This window comes from Lagopus muta, chromosome 2 (assembly GCF_023343835.1).
Source record: "Lagopus muta isolate bLagMut1 chromosome 2, bLagMut1 primary, whole genome shotgun sequence".
Taxonomy (NCBI): Eukaryota; Metazoa; Chordata; class Aves; order Galliformes; family Phasianidae; genus Lagopus; species Lagopus muta.
The window spans coordinates 14,842,349-14,859,931 of record NC_064434.1 but is presented as its reverse complement, the minus strand read 5'-3'; the positions used below and the strand labels follow the sequence as shown (position 1 = coordinate 14,859,931).

At 47.4% G+C, this 17,583-nt stretch overlaps 2 protein-coding genes across 3 annotated transcripts in view; one reads left to right on the top strand and one right to left on the bottom strand.

The window, feature by feature from the left end:
* Positions 1-6: 6 nt before the first annotated feature.
* IAH1 (isoamyl acetate hydrolyzing esterase 1 (putative)) lies at positions 7-3,291 on the top strand. 2 transcript variants are annotated; one of them, XM_048936940.1, is made up of 6 exons: positions 7-139; positions 414-466; positions 974-1,122; positions 1,740-1,901; positions 2,162-2,280; positions 2,963-3,291. In XM_048936940.1, the coding sequence occupies exons 1-6, from the start codon at positions 56-58 to the stop codon at positions 3,146-3,148; spliced, it is 753 nt and encodes a 250-aa protein (XP_048792897.1). In that variant the 5' UTR covers positions 7-55; the 3' UTR covers positions 3,149-3,291. The 2 variants fall into 2 exon arrangements, with proteins under 2 accessions (XP_048792897.1, XP_048792898.1); XM_048936941.1 differs by having other exon boundaries at positions 105-173.
* Positions 3,292-3,712: 421 nt separating this feature from the next.
* ADAM17 (ADAM metallopeptidase domain 17) overlaps positions 3,713-17,583 on the bottom strand; it is a 33,118-nt gene continuing 19,247 nt past the window's right edge. The window contains exons 7-19 of the mRNA XM_048936932.1: positions 16,825-16,914; positions 15,926-16,039; positions 15,233-15,377; positions 14,524-14,612; positions 12,389-12,541; positions 11,750-11,949; positions 11,510-11,613; positions 10,878-11,012; positions 9,818-9,948; positions 8,651-8,729; positions 7,401-7,489; positions 6,772-6,828; positions 3,713-5,436 (exon numbers count right to left, since the gene is read on the bottom strand). Of these exons, the coding sequence (XP_048792889.1) occupies positions 5,086-5,436; positions 6,772-6,828; positions 7,401-7,489; positions 8,651-8,729; positions 9,818-9,948; positions 10,878-11,012; positions 11,510-11,613; positions 11,750-11,949; positions 12,389-12,541; positions 14,524-14,612; positions 15,233-15,377; positions 15,926-16,039; positions 16,825-16,914 (1,737 nt within the window). The 3' untranslated portion in view covers positions 3,713-5,085. The remainder of the gene's footprint in view (positions 5,437-6,771; positions 6,829-7,400; positions 7,490-8,650; positions 8,730-9,817; positions 9,949-10,877; positions 11,013-11,509; positions 11,614-11,749; positions 11,950-12,388; positions 12,542-14,523; positions 14,613-15,232; positions 15,378-15,925; positions 16,040-16,824; positions 16,915-17,583) is intronic.

Genomic DNA, 17,583 nt, shown 5'->3' with positions numbered 1-17,583 from the left:
CCCCGCCCTCCTCCTCCGCCCTCTTCCCGCCGTGGGAGCCGGACGTCCGGTCGTCATGGCGCTGGCGGAGGCGGTGGCGGCTCGGGGGCGGGCGCTGCCGTGGCCGCGCGTGGTGCTCTTCGGGGACTCCATCACCGAGGTAGCGGCTGCGCGGCGCTGCCCTCGGCTCCGGGGTTTGTCGTTCTTTACGGAGAAATGAGCAGCCGGGGGGAGGGGGGAGCCGGCAGAAGCGGCTCGGCCGAAGGGAGGTGGTTGTTCTTACGGGGAGGTTTGTGCCTAAGCCCGGCCCTCGCGCAGCTCCATCAGCTGGCCGAAGGGAGCGGCGGGGCGGCCCGTGTGCCGCGGGATGCGGGCGCTGCTGGGGCGGGGCGGGCTGCGCCGTGCCGGGCTGCTAACCGTGTGCCGTGCTTTAGTTCTCCTTCCAGGAGGGCGGCTGGGGAGCGTCCCTCGCTGGCAGACTGGTCAGGTAAGAGCAGAGATCTCACAGGTGTAGCTGGAGAAGCGTGTGGCTTCACTGCGAGGTGACAGCGCTGGGATGGGCGTCCCGCAGGGGTGTCTCGTTCTCTGGGGGTGTCCAAACCGGCCCGGACGTGCTCCTGTTGGCCGTCAGGGAGAAATGCTTTGCTCAGAGGGCAGTGAGGCCCTGACACAGCTGCCTGGAGAGCTGTGGGTGCCCCGTCCCTGCAGCTGCTCGATGCCGGGTTGGGTGGTGCTGGGCAGCCTGAGCTGGTGGGCAGCAGTCAGCCCACGGCAGGGGTTGGGCGGGTGGGCTGTGAGTTCTCTTCCAACCCAACCATCCTGTGATCCTGTGCAATTCTAAAACAAAGTTAGAACTGTGTTAGGAAGTCCTGTGAAATCTCACTGATTCTAAGAGTGGCAAAGGCGCCTGAAGACTCCCTGACAGAACGGGTCAGAACCTCGCAGGTCCTGCTCAGAAGGGTGGAGCAGTTTTGTTACTGTGTGTCTGTTTCAGAAAATGCGATGTAGTAAACCGTGGGTTCTCGGGGTACAACACCCGATGGGCTAAACTCATCCTTCCAAGGCTGATCGGTAAAAGTGCTGCTGCTGAGAGTACTGTTGCCGTCACTATTTTCTTTGGAGCTAATGACAGTGCTTTGAAAGGTACCGTAGCTTCCATTTATTCCTGTGACCTTTTTTCTCTTAAGGCAGTTCTACAGTTAGCAGAAAGGCTGAACGTTATCCAGGCCTTCCCTCCTTTTTGAGACAGTTGCTCTTTCTTACAGTGGGTTGTTTTCAATTATCGTATTTGTATTTAAACTACGTGCTGCCTTCTCTTTCTCGCTGACCAAGAGATAAGAGTTCAATAATGACAGTAAACTTTGAGGCAGTCCGTAACGAACCATGCATCCAACATGTGGAGTTGGGAGCCTAGTGGAATTTTCTGCCTTTGAAGCAATCTGATGGATCTTTGTTAGCTGAGGGAATGGAGGCAGACAGCCTTTGGATTCTCTTTAAGATAAGCGTGGCTACATGCGGGCGAGTCTCATCAGAAGGTGAGATCAGTGTGTGAAGGACTGGCTGGGAAATCCATGGGTGTTGCCAAATTTTTCTTAGCTTTTGTTTTGGATGAAGTTTGAGGCGATTATGTGGTCGGACACTGAAAGTGAACTGAAAATGAGCCGTGCTCATGGTTGTACAAAGCACTGTAGTCATCATGTGATACGTCTGTGAGCAGCTCCCTCTCACACCACTGATGTGATTCCTCTGACCCCTTGCAGATGTGAACCCTAGGCAGCATGTTCCTTTGGAGGAATACGCCGCCAACCTGACAAGCATGGTGCACTACCTGAAGTCCATAGACATCACTGAGGACAGGATTATTTTGATAACACCGCCCCCTCTTCAGGAATCAGCTTGGGAAAAGGAGTGCCTTGCCAAAGGTAAAGGAGTGCTACATGTGGGCAGAATTCCTGCTTTTTAACCCCAGAGCTTCTGGGGTGCCCTTCTGGGTACATATTTATAGTGCTTAATTCAGAATCCTGCCAGAAAACATAAAGGCTGTTTCCTGCTGTCAAGAAAGTAGTTTCCAGCTACTTGGATGGAGATGGTTCCCATGTAGTTTGTAACGGGTGATGTCTGCTGATTTCAAAGAGTGAGCTGCATCATTTCTGACTGCTGAATGACCCTGCATGTCTGACAGGTGACAAGCTGAATCGCCGCAATGCCACCACTGGGGAATATGCACAGGCCTGCGTTCGAGTGGCGAGGGACTGCGGGACCGATGTGCTCGACCTGTGGACATTGATGCAGAAAGATGAGGTATGGTAGCAGAAGGTGGGCTTTGGAACTGTTATAAATAGTGAAATGCGTAATTCTACATAGAGGAACCAAGAGCAGTGCTGCATTATCACTGGAACAATAATCTCCAAAAGGAGCAAAATAGTTCAGAGTGCTTTGCACCGGGCCACATGACGTGCTCCTTAACATGAACTGAGCATCACCTGTGGCTAGCAGATATCCCCAGGTGCACTGCAGGTATGTAATGGTGTCCTTGCTTTGACTCGTGGGATAGGTTGGAAGGAGCCTCAGGAAGCAACTGGTCCCACCTGCTGCATGGTGCTGGCTGAGCTCACAGGTGCACAGGCACCTTCCTCATGCTGCTGAGTGATTGCCCAAGCATGTCCAAGAGTCAGCAATGGTAGCTTTGTTCCGTAAGCTGTTCACACTGAACCTTTTCTCTGTCCTGCACTTGTGAGTGCAGAGATGAGCCAATGGTGCAGTACTGCGTGATGCAGCAAACTGACTCAGCAATTTGCTTGCACCATTCCCTCATCACACGGTCATTTCTGCATGAAAGCAGTGACTTTAGCTGCCAAAGCATTCTCTTAATATTTTAGTACCGAGGGCTGCCCTATCTGCCTACAAGTTTTGAGTAACTTACTGAAAAATGACTCATTGCAGCTAGCAGTACAGTAACACTTGGCTTTTGCTTCCCCTGTAGGATTTTTCGTGCTATTTGTCTGACGGGCTTCACTTATCAATGAAAGGGAATAACTTCCTTGTGGGACAACTCTGGTCACGCGTGGAAAAAAGACTCTCGGCTCTCCCTTCATTGCTTCCTTACTGGCGGGACGTGGACCCCCAGCACCCCGAGGTGAGCCTGCTGGGAGGTGCCCTGCAGCAGTGAAGCCCAGCCTGTCTGATGGAGCGAGCGCACGTCCAGCTGCTTTGTACCTCTGCGCCCCTGCTGATGGTGATGAGGACTGAAGTGGACTGTCTGCTCTGTAACCGTTTTTTTCAATAAAGATTGGCCAAGGGGTGGAAACAGCACTGGATGGAAGCTGCTGCCTTCCTGCTGCAGCTGCTGCCAACAAACAGTGCGTGTGTGTGTGTTCAGCAGTGTCTGGAACAGGGGTTAGGGCAGAGGACAGGGTTTGGAGGGCAGAGTTCTGCCCCTGGCTGCCCCCCTGCTCACAGGCTTTCAGTTGCAGTTGCTGTCTTCTCCAAAAGGACTGCACAGACACAGCTTTTGTTTAATTGATTTTAATATAAAAAGCTTTTACTGTACTGGGAATTAAATTAACTCCTCACACATGTACTCTGCACTGAATCAAAAAAAAACAACACAAAAGCAACAAAACAACCAAACCAAAACCAGTATATAAAAGAAGGGCTATCAGATAGAACACCGTAAGGCACACATTCAAGTATCAGTGTAACAAGTATTTGGGTGGGGAAGGCAGAGCGGCGCTCACGCTCCTCTCATCACAGGTTTGCTTCCTTTCCATCACATTTAAGAACACCAAGGCTTGCCCCAGCTCTGCCTCCCTGGTGGCTGAGTGCAGGCCTGTAACAGGTAAAATGGTTCCCATCCATTCACGCACCATGTCAGCTTTAACAATGCATTCTTAGGGGAGAAAACAGGCACAATAAGGCGCTCTGCTTCCATGACAGCTGCTCTGTGACTCACCCTGTCAGCCCACCTGAGATCAGGCTGAACTCAGGCTATGGCACCGCTTCTGGCCCCCGCATCCCATGTTACAGAGCTCCAACTGAAGGACACCAACAAGTTACCAGCTGTTAACATCACACTGTACTAGCTGTAGGGAAAGTGGAGTTTACAACATCTCCCTAGCACAGCACAGGCCCTGTAAGTCTAACAAAGCTTGCTTTTTCATTGTTCAAATTCACAACTGCTCCCCTGCATGGAGTGCAGGACTCTTGCAGTGATTTTTAAGAGCTTCCCAGGCTCAGCCCTTTGAATAGCTCAACGATAGTGTTACCTTCTCAATAATCAACAGAAAAATCATCAGAGAAACATTTCTGCACTGAAACGTCCATAAGTGGTTCAAACAGCTCTCATCTGCATACGTGATTTCTCCACTTCTTTCCCTTCCCTTCCTTGCCCCCTGCACCCCACTGCAGTGGGAAAACTCTCAGGGGGAACATTTCCCTGCAGTAAAAACACAGGGACAGGGCAGCCTCACAGCTAGAGGGGCATCTCCATACACTGAGCAGGGTTTAACAGCCTCTGCACAACCCTACTATTTATTGAGAAGCTTTCTCACAAACTCCTTGATGCTGATATGCATCTCCACATTATATGCCAAGTATTTTAACTGTTTCCTTCTGTTCTCCAGGTACGTGTAATGCTTATACTTTCGCTTACCTGTACCTCATAGGATCTGCTCCACACGGAACACACTGTGGATTATTTGCTTTGCTTTGCTGGCAAAGCCCCTTAATTTCATCTGTCAGTGCCACCAGACTGCAAAATACGACATTACAAAAGGCAGATATACACACAACGTGATATCCTGGAGGATATTCTGTTCTGCACCACAGGTTGAAGGAAATGTTAGAGGTCAAGAAAGTAGAAAAATCCAATGAGCTTCAAAACCAAGACTGTCTCCATGTGGAGTTCCGGTTTTTAAAAGATATAATGCTCTAATAAATGTAAGGAAGGTCATACACATGACCAGCATCTGCAGTAGGTCGCTTCCTTATTTCTCCCACTCCCTCACAAAAATATATATACATATATCTGTATTTATAGAAATGAAATGGTTTTAGATCCAGAGGAACTTCTGCAGGCGGGAGCCGCGCGGTGGAGGCAGCAGGACATCAGCACTCCGTCTCCTTGCTGTCCACTCGGTTCTGGCGTTGCAGTTTAAAAGACGACGCTTTCTCACTCCTGGTGACAGGATGCTCTGTCAAGTCCTCAAAAGATTTGGCAGCCGAGCTGCTGTTTGGGAAAGGGTCCTTCTCAAACCCGTCCTCGTCAATATGAGAGTCGGTGCTGGGGTCCTCCTGAATTGTGTCCATTCTTTGGTGGTCCTGCTTGGGAGCAGCGGCGGCCGCAGGCGCAGCCACGATGGGCTGCAGGGGTTGGTGCCGGCTGGTGGGCTGCGCTGTGGGGAAGGGCTTCACGATGCGCACAGAGGCCGAGTCCAGGCTGCTGGGCACCTCCACGTTCTGCAAGACACGAGTGGCCTCATCAGTGGGGGAGGCAACCAGGTTCTCAGTCAGCACTCGCTTTGGGTGCTGGCAGCAAGGAGAACTGGCTAAAGGCACCTCGGCTGAGCAGCTGCGCCTCTGCCGGTGGTCTGAAAGCCGCTCTTCCTCCCTTCTTCCCTGGTGGGAAGGAGGGATATGTTAAATTGCATTGATTTCTGCTTCTATTTGAGCATGGTTTGGAAAATAGCCAGGGATTTCCAGGCATGAAAAATCCCTACAGACCTTAGCAAATGCCAACAATGGGCAGGGGAAGGGGAGAGCAGACAAAGGAATGACATGAGCAGCAGGATGAGGCGTTTATACGCTAACTACTGCATTTCTGAACTGCTCAGGATGCAGTGGACCTTAGGGATCCCAGATTTCTCTTATAACACTGCTACTGCTGCAAGGAGCCCTCTGAAGACAGCTGCACTCCATGGTTGCATCTGCTTTTGAATCTGAGCAGTAAAATCCAAGGAGACTTTTCTATGGCATGGAAGAGCAGTTACAGAGGATCCAGCTACCATCACCTTCAGCTACGTCCGAGCAGAGCACAGAGGCAATGTGCCTCCAAGTCTGACTCTGGTTTGCTTCCCTCAGAGGCAAAGGAGCTGTGCAAGGCTTCTTTTCTCCTCTCACTGCAAAATGACATTTCCGTAACAGTGTTTCAACAAACTGGGGTATCAAAGCACAGGATATGATACCCAAAACTCTGTCAGAAGACACCCTGAGCTGGACTGTAAGATTTAGCTATCCTCAAATCAGTACCTACAGAGATGTGCCATCACCTCAGAACCAACAGGTCCTGTGCCCCAGGGCTGACTCTCCCACAAGCAAGCGGAAAGCTCAGCACATCTGGCCACTGAGCCTCCTGCAAACAACCATTCTGCAGCGAAGCCACTGCACTTTGCAGAGATCTCCCTGCAGCACTGCCCTGCTGAGCCTTGTGCTGCAAAGCAAAGCGTGGCTGGGAACAGCTGCTCTGTGGCTGGAGCCACAAACGCCCCATAACACAGTGCCTGCTGCTGCAGCAGAGCAGCTTCCTGCCTCAGGCACTGCAGCTGGTGTGAGCTAACTGCCCTGCCGGCACTGTCAGCACACAACTCACACAAGAAGTGGACTGGTCAAACTGCAGGGCTTGATATATCAAGCACCAGCTCAGTAGAAAAAGGTTCTCTCAAATGGATTCATCCATCCGCAGGTCAATGCATGGGATTCCAGGTCCATCTACTGTCACTGCTTTGCCAAAATACTGTACAGAAACGTTAGGTTCAGATCTACAACACACTGGATGGCTTTCAGACACAAACTTACACTGGCACAGAACAGAGACTTGTTGTTTTCCTCATATTGCTTGTCCAATTTCTTGTCCTAATGAAAAACAAACCAAAAGTAAATCAAAACACACACAAAAGTAGTTTCCCAGTTGCAAGCAAGGTCCCTGTTCCAGTTGCCCTGCAGGGACACAGCAGGGGTGGGGCTGTTTTTTCCCTTCCCTGAAGTCCCCAGTGTGCTCGTGGGCACAGCAATCCCTGCTCCCACCCCACACCACGTGCTTGGCTGCTGTCGACTCTCTCTATCCCATCTGAACCAAGATCACTTCCTGCACTGGGTCTCCCCCCAAAACAAAAGTTTTAAGAGGGCTACAGAAAACTCTGACTCTAATGGGAATTGTTAGAACTATACTTGTGCAGAATTTGGAAGGCAGAAGAAGAAAATCTGCCCAGGAAAGAACAGGAACATCTCCAGAACAGTCACTGGTGCACTGGTGTTGCTAGAGCTTGGCAGAGCTCAGGAGGAGCTCTGCCTACTGAAGGGACATTCGCTGGATTCTCCCTGTGGGGTTTGCTAAAATCTCCCCACCACCACCTCCCACAGACAGTACACAAGGAGTTTCTCCTCCAGCTCCGTTCAACAGAGCAGTCACCTCCAGCAATACTCACCACACAGTGCACAAGGATGCTGAGAGGAATCCAAAACAGCAAGGAGAAGACGAGCACAGAGCCCACTATGTTATCTGCCAGGAACTTCCCTGTGAATCGGTTCAAACCCATCAGTAACCTGCCAAGTGCAGCTTCATGCCTACACACAAGTCCTTGTTCTGCTGCCACTGCAAAATTTGTCAGATAAACACAGGGTGCAGAACTAGGCCAACCTAATAGGAATTATACATTTAAAAAGATTTGATGCAATTTAGTAACACTGTCAACAGTAACATGTTCTCTGATAAGGGATGCTGACAGGCCATATTGTTCAATGTGAGCAGACTGGGAGCAAGCTGTCCTTAGCCAGGGTTCCTCACAATTGCAGGACACTGTGCATCTGTCCCCAACTTCTGATGGTACAACCACAAGATTCCACAACACGCTCATTTTTGGGCAGAGATGCAGAGTGCCTCTACTTGAGCAGACTGAATGGCTTTAATAATCACCTACACAGTATTTTTTATTTTTAACTTTAGAGCTTAGGTTTGAAAGCCTCAAACACACGTCATACAATCAGAGAATTGTTTGAGTTGGAAGGGACCCTTAAAGGCCATCTAGTCCAGCTCCCCTGCAATGAACAGGGACACCTACAGCTCCATCAGGTTGCTCAGAGCCCCATCCAGTCTGACTTTGAAGGTCAGTGTGCACTGCCCTGTGCATGCACACATTACCACAAACACATGCACTGTTACCCCACTGTTACACAAGCACCTGCTCGTTAACAGTGTCTTCAAGACAACAGTAACAGAAGGAGAGCAGCTGCCCTGGGAGGTGCTGCCTGTTGGCTGCATACTGGGGGTCAGGACCTCTCCATCACCAGCCTGTGACTCACAACAGACACACTGCTGGAAGGGGCTTTATTAAATGAGAGAAATGAAGTCTTCTCTTCTCAGTCCATTGACATTTAAATCCCACTGAGGCCTACTTTTACTGTACCATGCTGAATCTAGCTGACCTCTAAGGAACTGTTATTTCCTTTTCTCTAATTGACCTACTTACTGGTTTTCAGACAAGAAGCTTTCTGGAATAACTATCACATCTTTTACAAGCTTGGAAGATGACTAGGAAATAACAGAGTAGGAAATAACAGAGTGGAAAAATGGAAAATAATCCTATTCCTTGCCTTACAAGGTAAGATCAGTGCTGTCAAACCTTTAGTTCACACTGAGAAGTAAACCAAACCACAGGACATGGTTACGTAATCTTACCGAAGGTGTTGATGCTAAGCTGGTCTATGAAATCCCAAAATCGTTCAATCACATCCTGTACTTGCTTCTCACATTTGCCCTGTGAAAACAAGCATCTATTTACAAAATGATCTTAGGCTGTGTAAACATTAACTACTTCTTTCTTGGAGAGGGAAAAGGATGCAGAGATTGTTCTGAAATCAAAGCTGCAGAGAAATGGAAGCCCTTCAGACACTGTGAATTGATTTGAACTCATCCCAGCACCACCGCTCCACTTTTATTGCCTTTATTTTTGACCAAGTTTCAATTCCACTGCTGACTGCAAGAGATTCAGTCGTAATTATTGAAACATGCAGAAAGTGTTTCAACATCACAGGGGACACAAAACCAAAGTTTCTGGAGAGGCTGATGCACTGGAAGCCTCAATTCCCACTGCCCAAGGAGGCCACAGCTCTCAGGACCCCACAAATTGGCTTCCAGGTCTGTGCTGGTTTAACACAGTAAAGCATTGCTGCCCTTTCCATTCTGCAGCAGGACTGGGGTATGCCTCCCACTGTTCACTTCTGCCAACAGAAAGTCCAGCCCTGTTTGCCAGGCCTGCAGACTACATGCTGGCCATGTAGCTGTGGTCACCACTGTGCTAGCAGCAAAGGCTCACAGCTCACCAGATCTTCATGATCTTGCTCCTGACTTAGCTGATTTCAGTCAGGATTAACTGGGCTAATATGTGGGCAGCTGAACAGTGCTGCTAACCCAGCCCAGCTTGTGGAAGTGTTTGGTCACTTCCTGTGCACAAGCTGCCAGCTGCTGACACGCAGGAGCAGCTAGAAGGGGCTGTAAGCAGTGGCAGAAGGAGTAGCTTCACCCTGCACATCCATTTATGGAGCTAAATTCTATCTGCACTCTCAGATACCTTGTAACATTTACATCATGGAAAGGCAAATGAGTGCAGATCCTGATCTTCTGCGAACCACTTTCTTTCTCAGCTTTACTGTCAGTCCCCGGGAGCTGAAGGCAGCTGTGCCTCCTCTGCCAGCACACCCACAGCACCAGGCATCCCGGGCTGGACGGGACCCACTGCTCTCCTGGGTTTCACTGCACCCAGGCCTGGGAGCGACAGAGCTTTGCCTGCTCTCCATCCAGCTACCAAAGCAGGCTGTGCAGTGCATGGCACCCAAGCACACTCACATTTGTGTCACAGAAGCCCACGGTACAAGGCTTCCCCTTGCGCAGAAACAGGAACTGGTGGTTGGCATCGACGTACGGCGTGCACCGATCCTGCTCGTCCCGGCAGCACACCTTGCAGGAGTTATCTGTTTCTGCAAGAAGGCAGCACAGCCCCATCAGCCCCTGCAACCCACCAGAGCATGCACAGTCCATGCCCCCAGCCGACCCTGCTGCTGCTCAGCTTTCCACGGGGAAGGCAGGACTATGCAACCCCATGACCAAGCCTGACGCTCAAACAGATGCCCAATTTAATGTTCTGGGGGACACAGTGGGACCAAGCTCTGCAGGCTGATACCCCTAGGCTGCAGGTGAGGAAGTTCCAAATGCAATCATCCAAGATGGATTCAAATGCTTCTTGGGTTTCAAGCCCTCCAGGAACCCTTCTCCTCAGCTATATCCTCTGTCTCAAATGGGGGGGCTCACTGTATGTCCCTGGGCATCTCCTGTGGAGTCTTCCTCCTCTTCCCAGCTGCTCTAACACACTTGGGAGATAAGATGGAGATCAAGAAAGCACTGTAGCTCATTGATACAAAGGCAGGACAGGCAGGTATGCACTAGCAGGGCTCGAGGATCCTATGTCCTCAAAGGCACTTTGGCTTCTGAAGTCTCTTTTCTTTTACTTTTTGGAGGTCACATTTGGTCCAGAGGCATCTCCCCACTATCAGAACAGCCAGACTTTCGCCTTCTAGTTGTCTAGAGCCAAGGAATGGGTGGGGATGCCTCCTTCTTTACCTAGGATGCAGACCCTAAGTTTCATCTTAATGTCTTCAACCAAGCCCACCAGAAGACAAAAGGACATTTACATTCCTTTCCACAGAATATCCCAAGCTGGAAGAGACCCATAACAATCACAGAGTTCTACCTGAGTCCAAACAGAAAATACTACACCCAAAAAAACAGTAAAAAAAACAACCAACAACCCTTAAGGGAACCATGGGCTCAGCTCTCCAACAGATTAGCCCAGCGCTACCTGGGGTCAGGGCTAAGGCAACACCTCTCAGTCCAGTCCCACACCACCCACCATTGCAGGCACACGAGCGAAGGTTCTTCTCCCTCTCGCAGAAAGGGATGCACTCGCCATCCTTGCACTTCCCCATGTCCACACAGATTGTGTCGTCTGGAGCATTCCCAGGAGGAGGGCACTCGCTGCTGTTCCCTGCAGACAGGGGGCAACAGGTAGGAGGACAGTGTTAGAGCAAAGGGCATTGCTGCACTCTGGAGAGCAAGCAGCACACAGCAGATCCCAGAGGCCCCATGAGCAGAGCAGTATAGCTCTGACCTATCCCCTTGCCTCCAGAAAAGATTACAAAGAAGTAGTAAACAAGTGGGGAAGGGAAGCAGAGCTGATCTAATTCCACCCTTTCTAGGGCAAGATTCAGTTAATCCTTGGCCCTTCCCAGTGACCTGCCCTGTTTTGCTTTCCTTTTCTTAAAGGAAGAAGAAATAAACATTCTTCATGTTCTACTGCGCAGCAAATCACCAAGCAGTTCCTGAACTACAACTTATTATAGAGCAGTTCTGTGGTGCTTAACTGGTCTCTAAAATTAGTTGTACCGGATGAATAAAGGGCGCCAGCTCAAAAGCTGATGGAACAGGACATTGAGCCTGGAGCACTTGGCTAGCTGATGGAGCGAGCACACAGCTCTGTCCTACCCGTGCAAAAGGACTCTCCTTTACAAGTGGCATTTATGGCTTCTTGGCATTTTTTCTGGGCACTTTCAAACTGGCAGCCTTTACAGCAGGGGCTGTTCCGATCACTGCGGAAAGATCAAAATGAAAGGAAGAAATACTGAGCATTTATTTGTGTATCTTAAAGAAGTAGGAGCACAACAAAAGGCGGAGAAAGAAACTCTCTTCCCCACATACGAGATGCTGCAGTGCACCTTCCCTTACCTGCATTTGGCACCATCTTTCAGTTTGCAGTCTGCAGAGCAGCAGGGATCAGCTTGTTGGTACAAGAGGCCAGGATCGCATTCCTCCCCTTCGTCCACCCTGGAGTTCCCACACACTTTGTTGTTGCGCTCTTTGAAGCACTCCTGAGCCTTGATCTCTATGGTCCTATGGATGGATTTTTTGCTGCAGCTTGAAAACATCTGGAGAATCATAAAGAGAAAGAGCAGCACTGAGGAGTGCACCCTTCTGTCAACAAATACATCTGTGACAGCCTCAACCTCTTCACACCTCCAAATCTTGGTGTCTTAGAAAGCATTTACTCCTTCCATTGCTGCCATCTTGATGGCTCCGAAGAATTTTAAGATGGGAAAATGGCCACAGCCACAACAATTGATTACAACAATTGATTACAAACAGCACCTGGACACATCATGAATCCCAGAGAAACTCGGAAAACAAAGATGAGTTCATCTTGCAGAGAATCCAACCGCAAGAAGTTGTGTTTTCTCTTTATGGTTAATCCATTAAATTCCCATATGCTTCAAAGTGAACGAATCATTAACTAAACAGCCTTCCTGTGTAAAAGGTCACTGACCATAGCAAAGACTTGCACACGTAAGCAAAATTATGCAACTGTACCTTATTGTTTTCATGATCTCCACTGACAGCAATTGGATACATAACATATTTCCCTCCCTGGTCCTCTGTGGGGGCACATTCTGGCAGACTGTCAGGATCGTGCTCTGCTCCAAAGTTATGGCCAAGTTCATGCGTTGTAACCAAGTCGGCCTCCTGTGTTGAAGATGTAAAAAAAATAGGAGTGCTGAAAGAAATCATTTTGAGCAGGACAGGACAGGAGATCCCAACCACTTCTGAGTCACCCACAATTCTACAATACACTCAGATGTAAAAGCCATTTCCCCACTATCACAGAAGCAGGGAACTAAAGGCAAGTACAGTTCTGGTTTGCATCCAAAGGCAAGTTCCAGGCTAGGTCAGAATGTTAAAGCCTTGTTAAAGACAAAGTGCTGCCCAAGAATACCATTCAATTTTGTTTTCAGTGTAAAGCAGATACTCAAAATATCACAAACTGATTTTAAACAGCTGGAAGGCATGAAAGTTCAACACAAAAACCAATCCAAACAAACAGCAGCTACCACAATTAGTCAATTTCTTGTTCAAGCTTATCTTGCCATTAGAATTATTTCTTCTAAATAAATGATTACATCAGGAGCACTGAATAAACTCTGCTATTACATAACTGCTAAGACAGACATCTACAAATGCAGCCCGACAGGGAGGAATTTCTAACATCTCCACTGCAGGAGATGATTTCTTGTGCTGAGGATCCCACGCAGCTCCACATGGTGGCACGGCACCTCTCTGCAAGGCTGTGACCAGTAGGTGGTGGCAGGTTCACAAGGTGACAAAAGAAAACGGCACAGAAATATGCTAACCTCAAGGAGATCGGATGCTTCATGACAGAAAGAAGGAAGTTTGGTGAGGTAACAGTCACTGCTGCTGGTGTCCAATACTAAGCATGCCCACCAGGTGAGCCAGGGCAGGAGAACTGCCCAGAGATCGCATCGGTGCTTTATGGCATTTCATTTGTGGGAAGGTTTTAAACAAATTCTTTTTAAGTCTGATCAGATGCTCTGCAAAAGTCTCCCTGTGAAAACAGTCTGCATGTGCCCACTGCCTCAGCCCAAGCTTTGTGACTCCTACTGGGCCGACGTCAAACTCAATTTCCTTTGTCGTCCAGGACGGGGCTCCAGCTTGGAGACTGAACAACGAATGCAAACAGCATGGCAACAGCCAGAGCTCTTTGTCAACATCCCTCGAGCACAAAGCTTCTCTGTCTTTTTTTCCTAGCTTCTTGACAGCTTCTGCGCCAAGTTTTAGCCCACACATCAATTATGAATTCCCTTTATAATCAGGCTACAGCAAAGGACAGCTGAGAAGTCAGCAGGAGAAAAATACACTGCTGCAAAGATCTGCTAGCTGCAAATGCAGACACTGCTCTGCTATCTTCTCAAATGAGACAGAGCTCAGACTGAGGCCCTTATGTCTATATTGTCACATCAGCTATGAAAAAAATCCAGACAGCATCAATTTACATCAGTGTTAGCACCCCTGCTTATTACACTGTTTTCTGCACTACTTATTCAAGACACATGCACACACAAAAAGCAGGAAGATGAATTTCATTACAAGGTCCAAACTAGATCTCCTACTGTGCCTACACTACAGCACTGCTTTACCTTGCACGTAGAACAAGCCTACGTACGCTATCTTCCGTCTCCATAATGAGGATGCATGCAATAGCAAACACAGTAAGTCCTTATTTCAGACTAATTTTATTATTGCTGTAAGTCTCCTGGCTGTACAATATTGCCTGTCCTGTTTGAGAATGATTTTTTTCTTTATAGGCAATAAAACACATTTAAATTAATCTCTGCATATCAAAATCCTATTTGTACTTGGATAACTTTTGGACAGTCCTTATTAGACAATGGCTACATTTTCCCCCTTACTGTTCCCCAGTGAATTCAGTCTTCGATTGCATTCAATCCTAACACCTTCTGTCAACCAGGACAGAAATGGTGATAAGGGCTCTGTGACCTACATCCCTGTCCCCATGGATCTGACTCCATCTGAAAGCCAGCAGCTTGCTGCTGACAGAGTACAGATCATCACAACCCCAGAAAAACACATCACCAACAAACAAGTACATAACACCAAACACTCACTCTCTGCAGAGGATACTCTCTTACCTTTGTGAGGATGGTTTTCCCATAGTTCTTGGTGCTGGTTAAGCCACTGTTCAGATAGATGTCTTTCTTTACAATCGGACTGTGATAAGCTACAGATGTGAGATAGAAACAAAACAAATTGACAAGTGTTTTTCTTGTTGGTTTTTTTTGTTTGTTTTGTTTTTTTCCTTTCTAGGAGGTGGGCAGGCAACTATTCTTTGTTTGACAAAATGAACAGCTTTGTTGTTCTCACAGGCTCACCATTGAGCCTCTTGCCAGTTTTCTCCAGTGGGAATTCTTTCAAGCACAGCACAAACAGCTCATGTATTGTCACAGAATTGTAGGGGTTGGAAGGGACCTCCAGAGATCATCCTGTCCAACCCCCCCACTGCAGCAAAGGAGGACAATACAAGAAATTTCCAAGACAACAGCATCTGCCATTTCAAGAACTGTGGCAAGATGCACCCACATAGAGTGGAACTTGGTCTAGCCAGGCCGCAATGGCTTTCACAATGCTTCTTCACTCCAGATAGCCTTGTGACTCTCCCCCCCCCCCAACCTCTTTTTCCAGCTCCAGCCAAGAAAATGGCCATCAATTCTATCCAAAAGACAACCACTAGAGACCATACAAATAACATGTCATGCTCCATGAAAGCTAGAAGAGGATTAAAAAGAAACAACAAAAGTAGCTTTCAAGTCACAGTTGGAAAGAAAGAAAAGGAAGTCTTGCCTTTAGGACAAATGCCACCATGGCTGTTAGGTCTGGGAGAACCAACATAAGCCAGTCCAAGTGTTCCCATATCAAAATCTTGGTATGTGAAGAGATGAGCAAGGCACACATGAGCTGCTTTCTCAGCAATATCAAAGCTAAATTGCTTTGAAGAGAAAAAAAAAAAAGTATATTCTCTGTAAAATGTTTCAATGTGCATACCAGAAATCTATAGATAACTTTTATCTAATAAGCCATGCACCTTCTAAATCTGGCAAAAGCAGATTAAGTCAGGCAAAAGCAGATGATTATCTGTCCTACAAATCTGAATAAACTTAAATGACTACCCACGTACATTGAACGCATTCATTTATGTAACTTGCAGTTCATTTCCCCCTTTTCACATAGAGGGGAAGCCAACTGCACTAATTTTGTGAAGGTCAGAAGGCAATCAGTCTTAGAGGCAGGACTGCCCTTCTGACTCAAGTTACATATTAATCCCAGTTGGTGTGCACTCCATAATTATACAAAGGAGCCCTTTGCCATGCCATGCACGTGCCCCATGCTCTTGCTACAGGGCACGTTTGCTAGTTTGACTTAGTCTAACATCTATACATCACAGAAAGGAAGTGAAGGAGTCTCATCCACTACTGCAGAATAGCTGTGCAGGGGAATTCCTGCAAAAGGCACCATTATTTAAGGGTTACTACCTACCTCTAGCAGCATTTTCACATCCCAGGCATCCTTCTTGTCATCTGGGTAACTTTTTGCCATATTGTAATGCTTTTCTCCAGGTTCTACATGTTCTGGTTCACTGTGGATGATAATCTACATTTCAAAAAGGGCGACAACAATGTAGAAGAATTTTGGTCAATTTTATAACTACAGAAAAGTTTTCAGTGCAATCCTAAAGGTCTCAATAGATCTGCAAGAAGAAAAACTCAGATTCAGCATGCTCTCAGTGTTAAGCTTTCAGCTTCTGCTAGTTAAGATACACTGGCCAGATCACAAGGAATTACACCAGAAATTACAGAGTAACATCAATGGTCTTCACCAGAATACTGTGATTTAGGATGCATGTTACATAAAAACCAAACCCCTAGCAAATACAGCTAGGACTCACATACAGAATTAGTGGATGCTGAACACCACAGAATTATTGTTAACTAAGGCATACTTTAAAGGATTGTCACTTTCCCAGTAGACTAAAGCAGTATGCTTTCCTCCTGCCCCTCAATTAGCTCTCATTCCTTGCTCCTAGAGAGGCAGCTAGCACGGATGTCCCCATGTGCCACATGCCAGCTCTTGCAGTACTCAAAGCAGATGGATTCCTCTTCTTTTTTAATGCCCTCTGCCAAATTCCTATGCTTTAACTCTGCACTACCTTGATATTATGTTTAACTGCTATCATTAAAGTCACTCAGGATTTGTGTTTCTTTCACATGCTTGAGGCACACTCATGTTCTATTAGCTAAGCACTAGCCACCAATAGAAGTATGTGCATAATGGCATGTCTGATAAACAGGAACAGCCCCAACAGTCAGAAATCCTGACACCTAAAGAGTACTTACAGTTTAAACTGAAACCCTTTGCCCAGTTCAGTGAATACCAACCTGTTCTATCTGTATGCCATAACCTTTGAAGGCCCCATTGTCCCACGAAGTATTTCGGTAGATGTCATCCACTCTGTCTATCAATTCAATCTATGCAGGAAAGAATAAAAACTCATGACAGTCCTAAGCTTTTGTGCACCAAAATTCAAGACATCCCAAGAAGCTGCAGCACTTATCTGGAAACACTTCAAATTAAAATTGAACCTTTTAAACATAACAGACATATTCAGTGTTCCACAACCAACAGTGCATGGATCCAAAGAGTACTATCAAGTATCTCTGAAAACATTCCATCATGACAAAGCAGTACAAGCTCTCATTTATCACTTTCACTAGAGCAGTGGAAGAGGTAACATTAAAAACAAGACATCTTGGGAAACGTTTTGTTTGTACAGTGGTTTTCCAGGTTTCTCTGAGGGGAAAGGCAGAGGAGGAAGCTGTTTTTACTGCTTTGTTTCAGCACTGAACTCAACTGATCCCCGAGGCCTCCTTCCCTTTCACAGGCAGTGAACTACCATTTTTTTAATTATGATTCAAGCACGAGGTTTCAGAAAGTCTCTCTTCAGCACTCACAATTAATATCTCCCTTTTTGAATTGTTCTCACCTACTTAAAAATCACCTTCTGCTAGATACAGAGCATCAAACTTGCTCAGAACGAAGAATGACATTTACAGCCACTTAAAAACAACTTTCCATCTCTGTGTTGTTTACAGCACACATCTACCCAGGCAACACAAGAGTAGGTTCAGTCTTGAAGA

Bases quoted from the DNA above. Each gene is read 5' to 3' on its own strand.
- IAH1 (XM_048936940.1), top strand. From the start codon at position 56: ATGGCGCTGGCGGAGGCGGTGGCGGCTCGGGGGCGGGCGCTGCCGTGG. The intron at 140-413 runs GTAGCGGCTGCG...GCCGTGCTTTAG, and splicing joins TCGGGGACTCCATCACCGAG to TTCTCCTTCCAGGAGGGCGG. The intron at 467-973 runs GTAAGAGCAGAG...TGTCTGTTTCAG, and splicing joins CTCGCTGGCAGACTGGTCAG to AAAATGCGATGTAGTAAACC.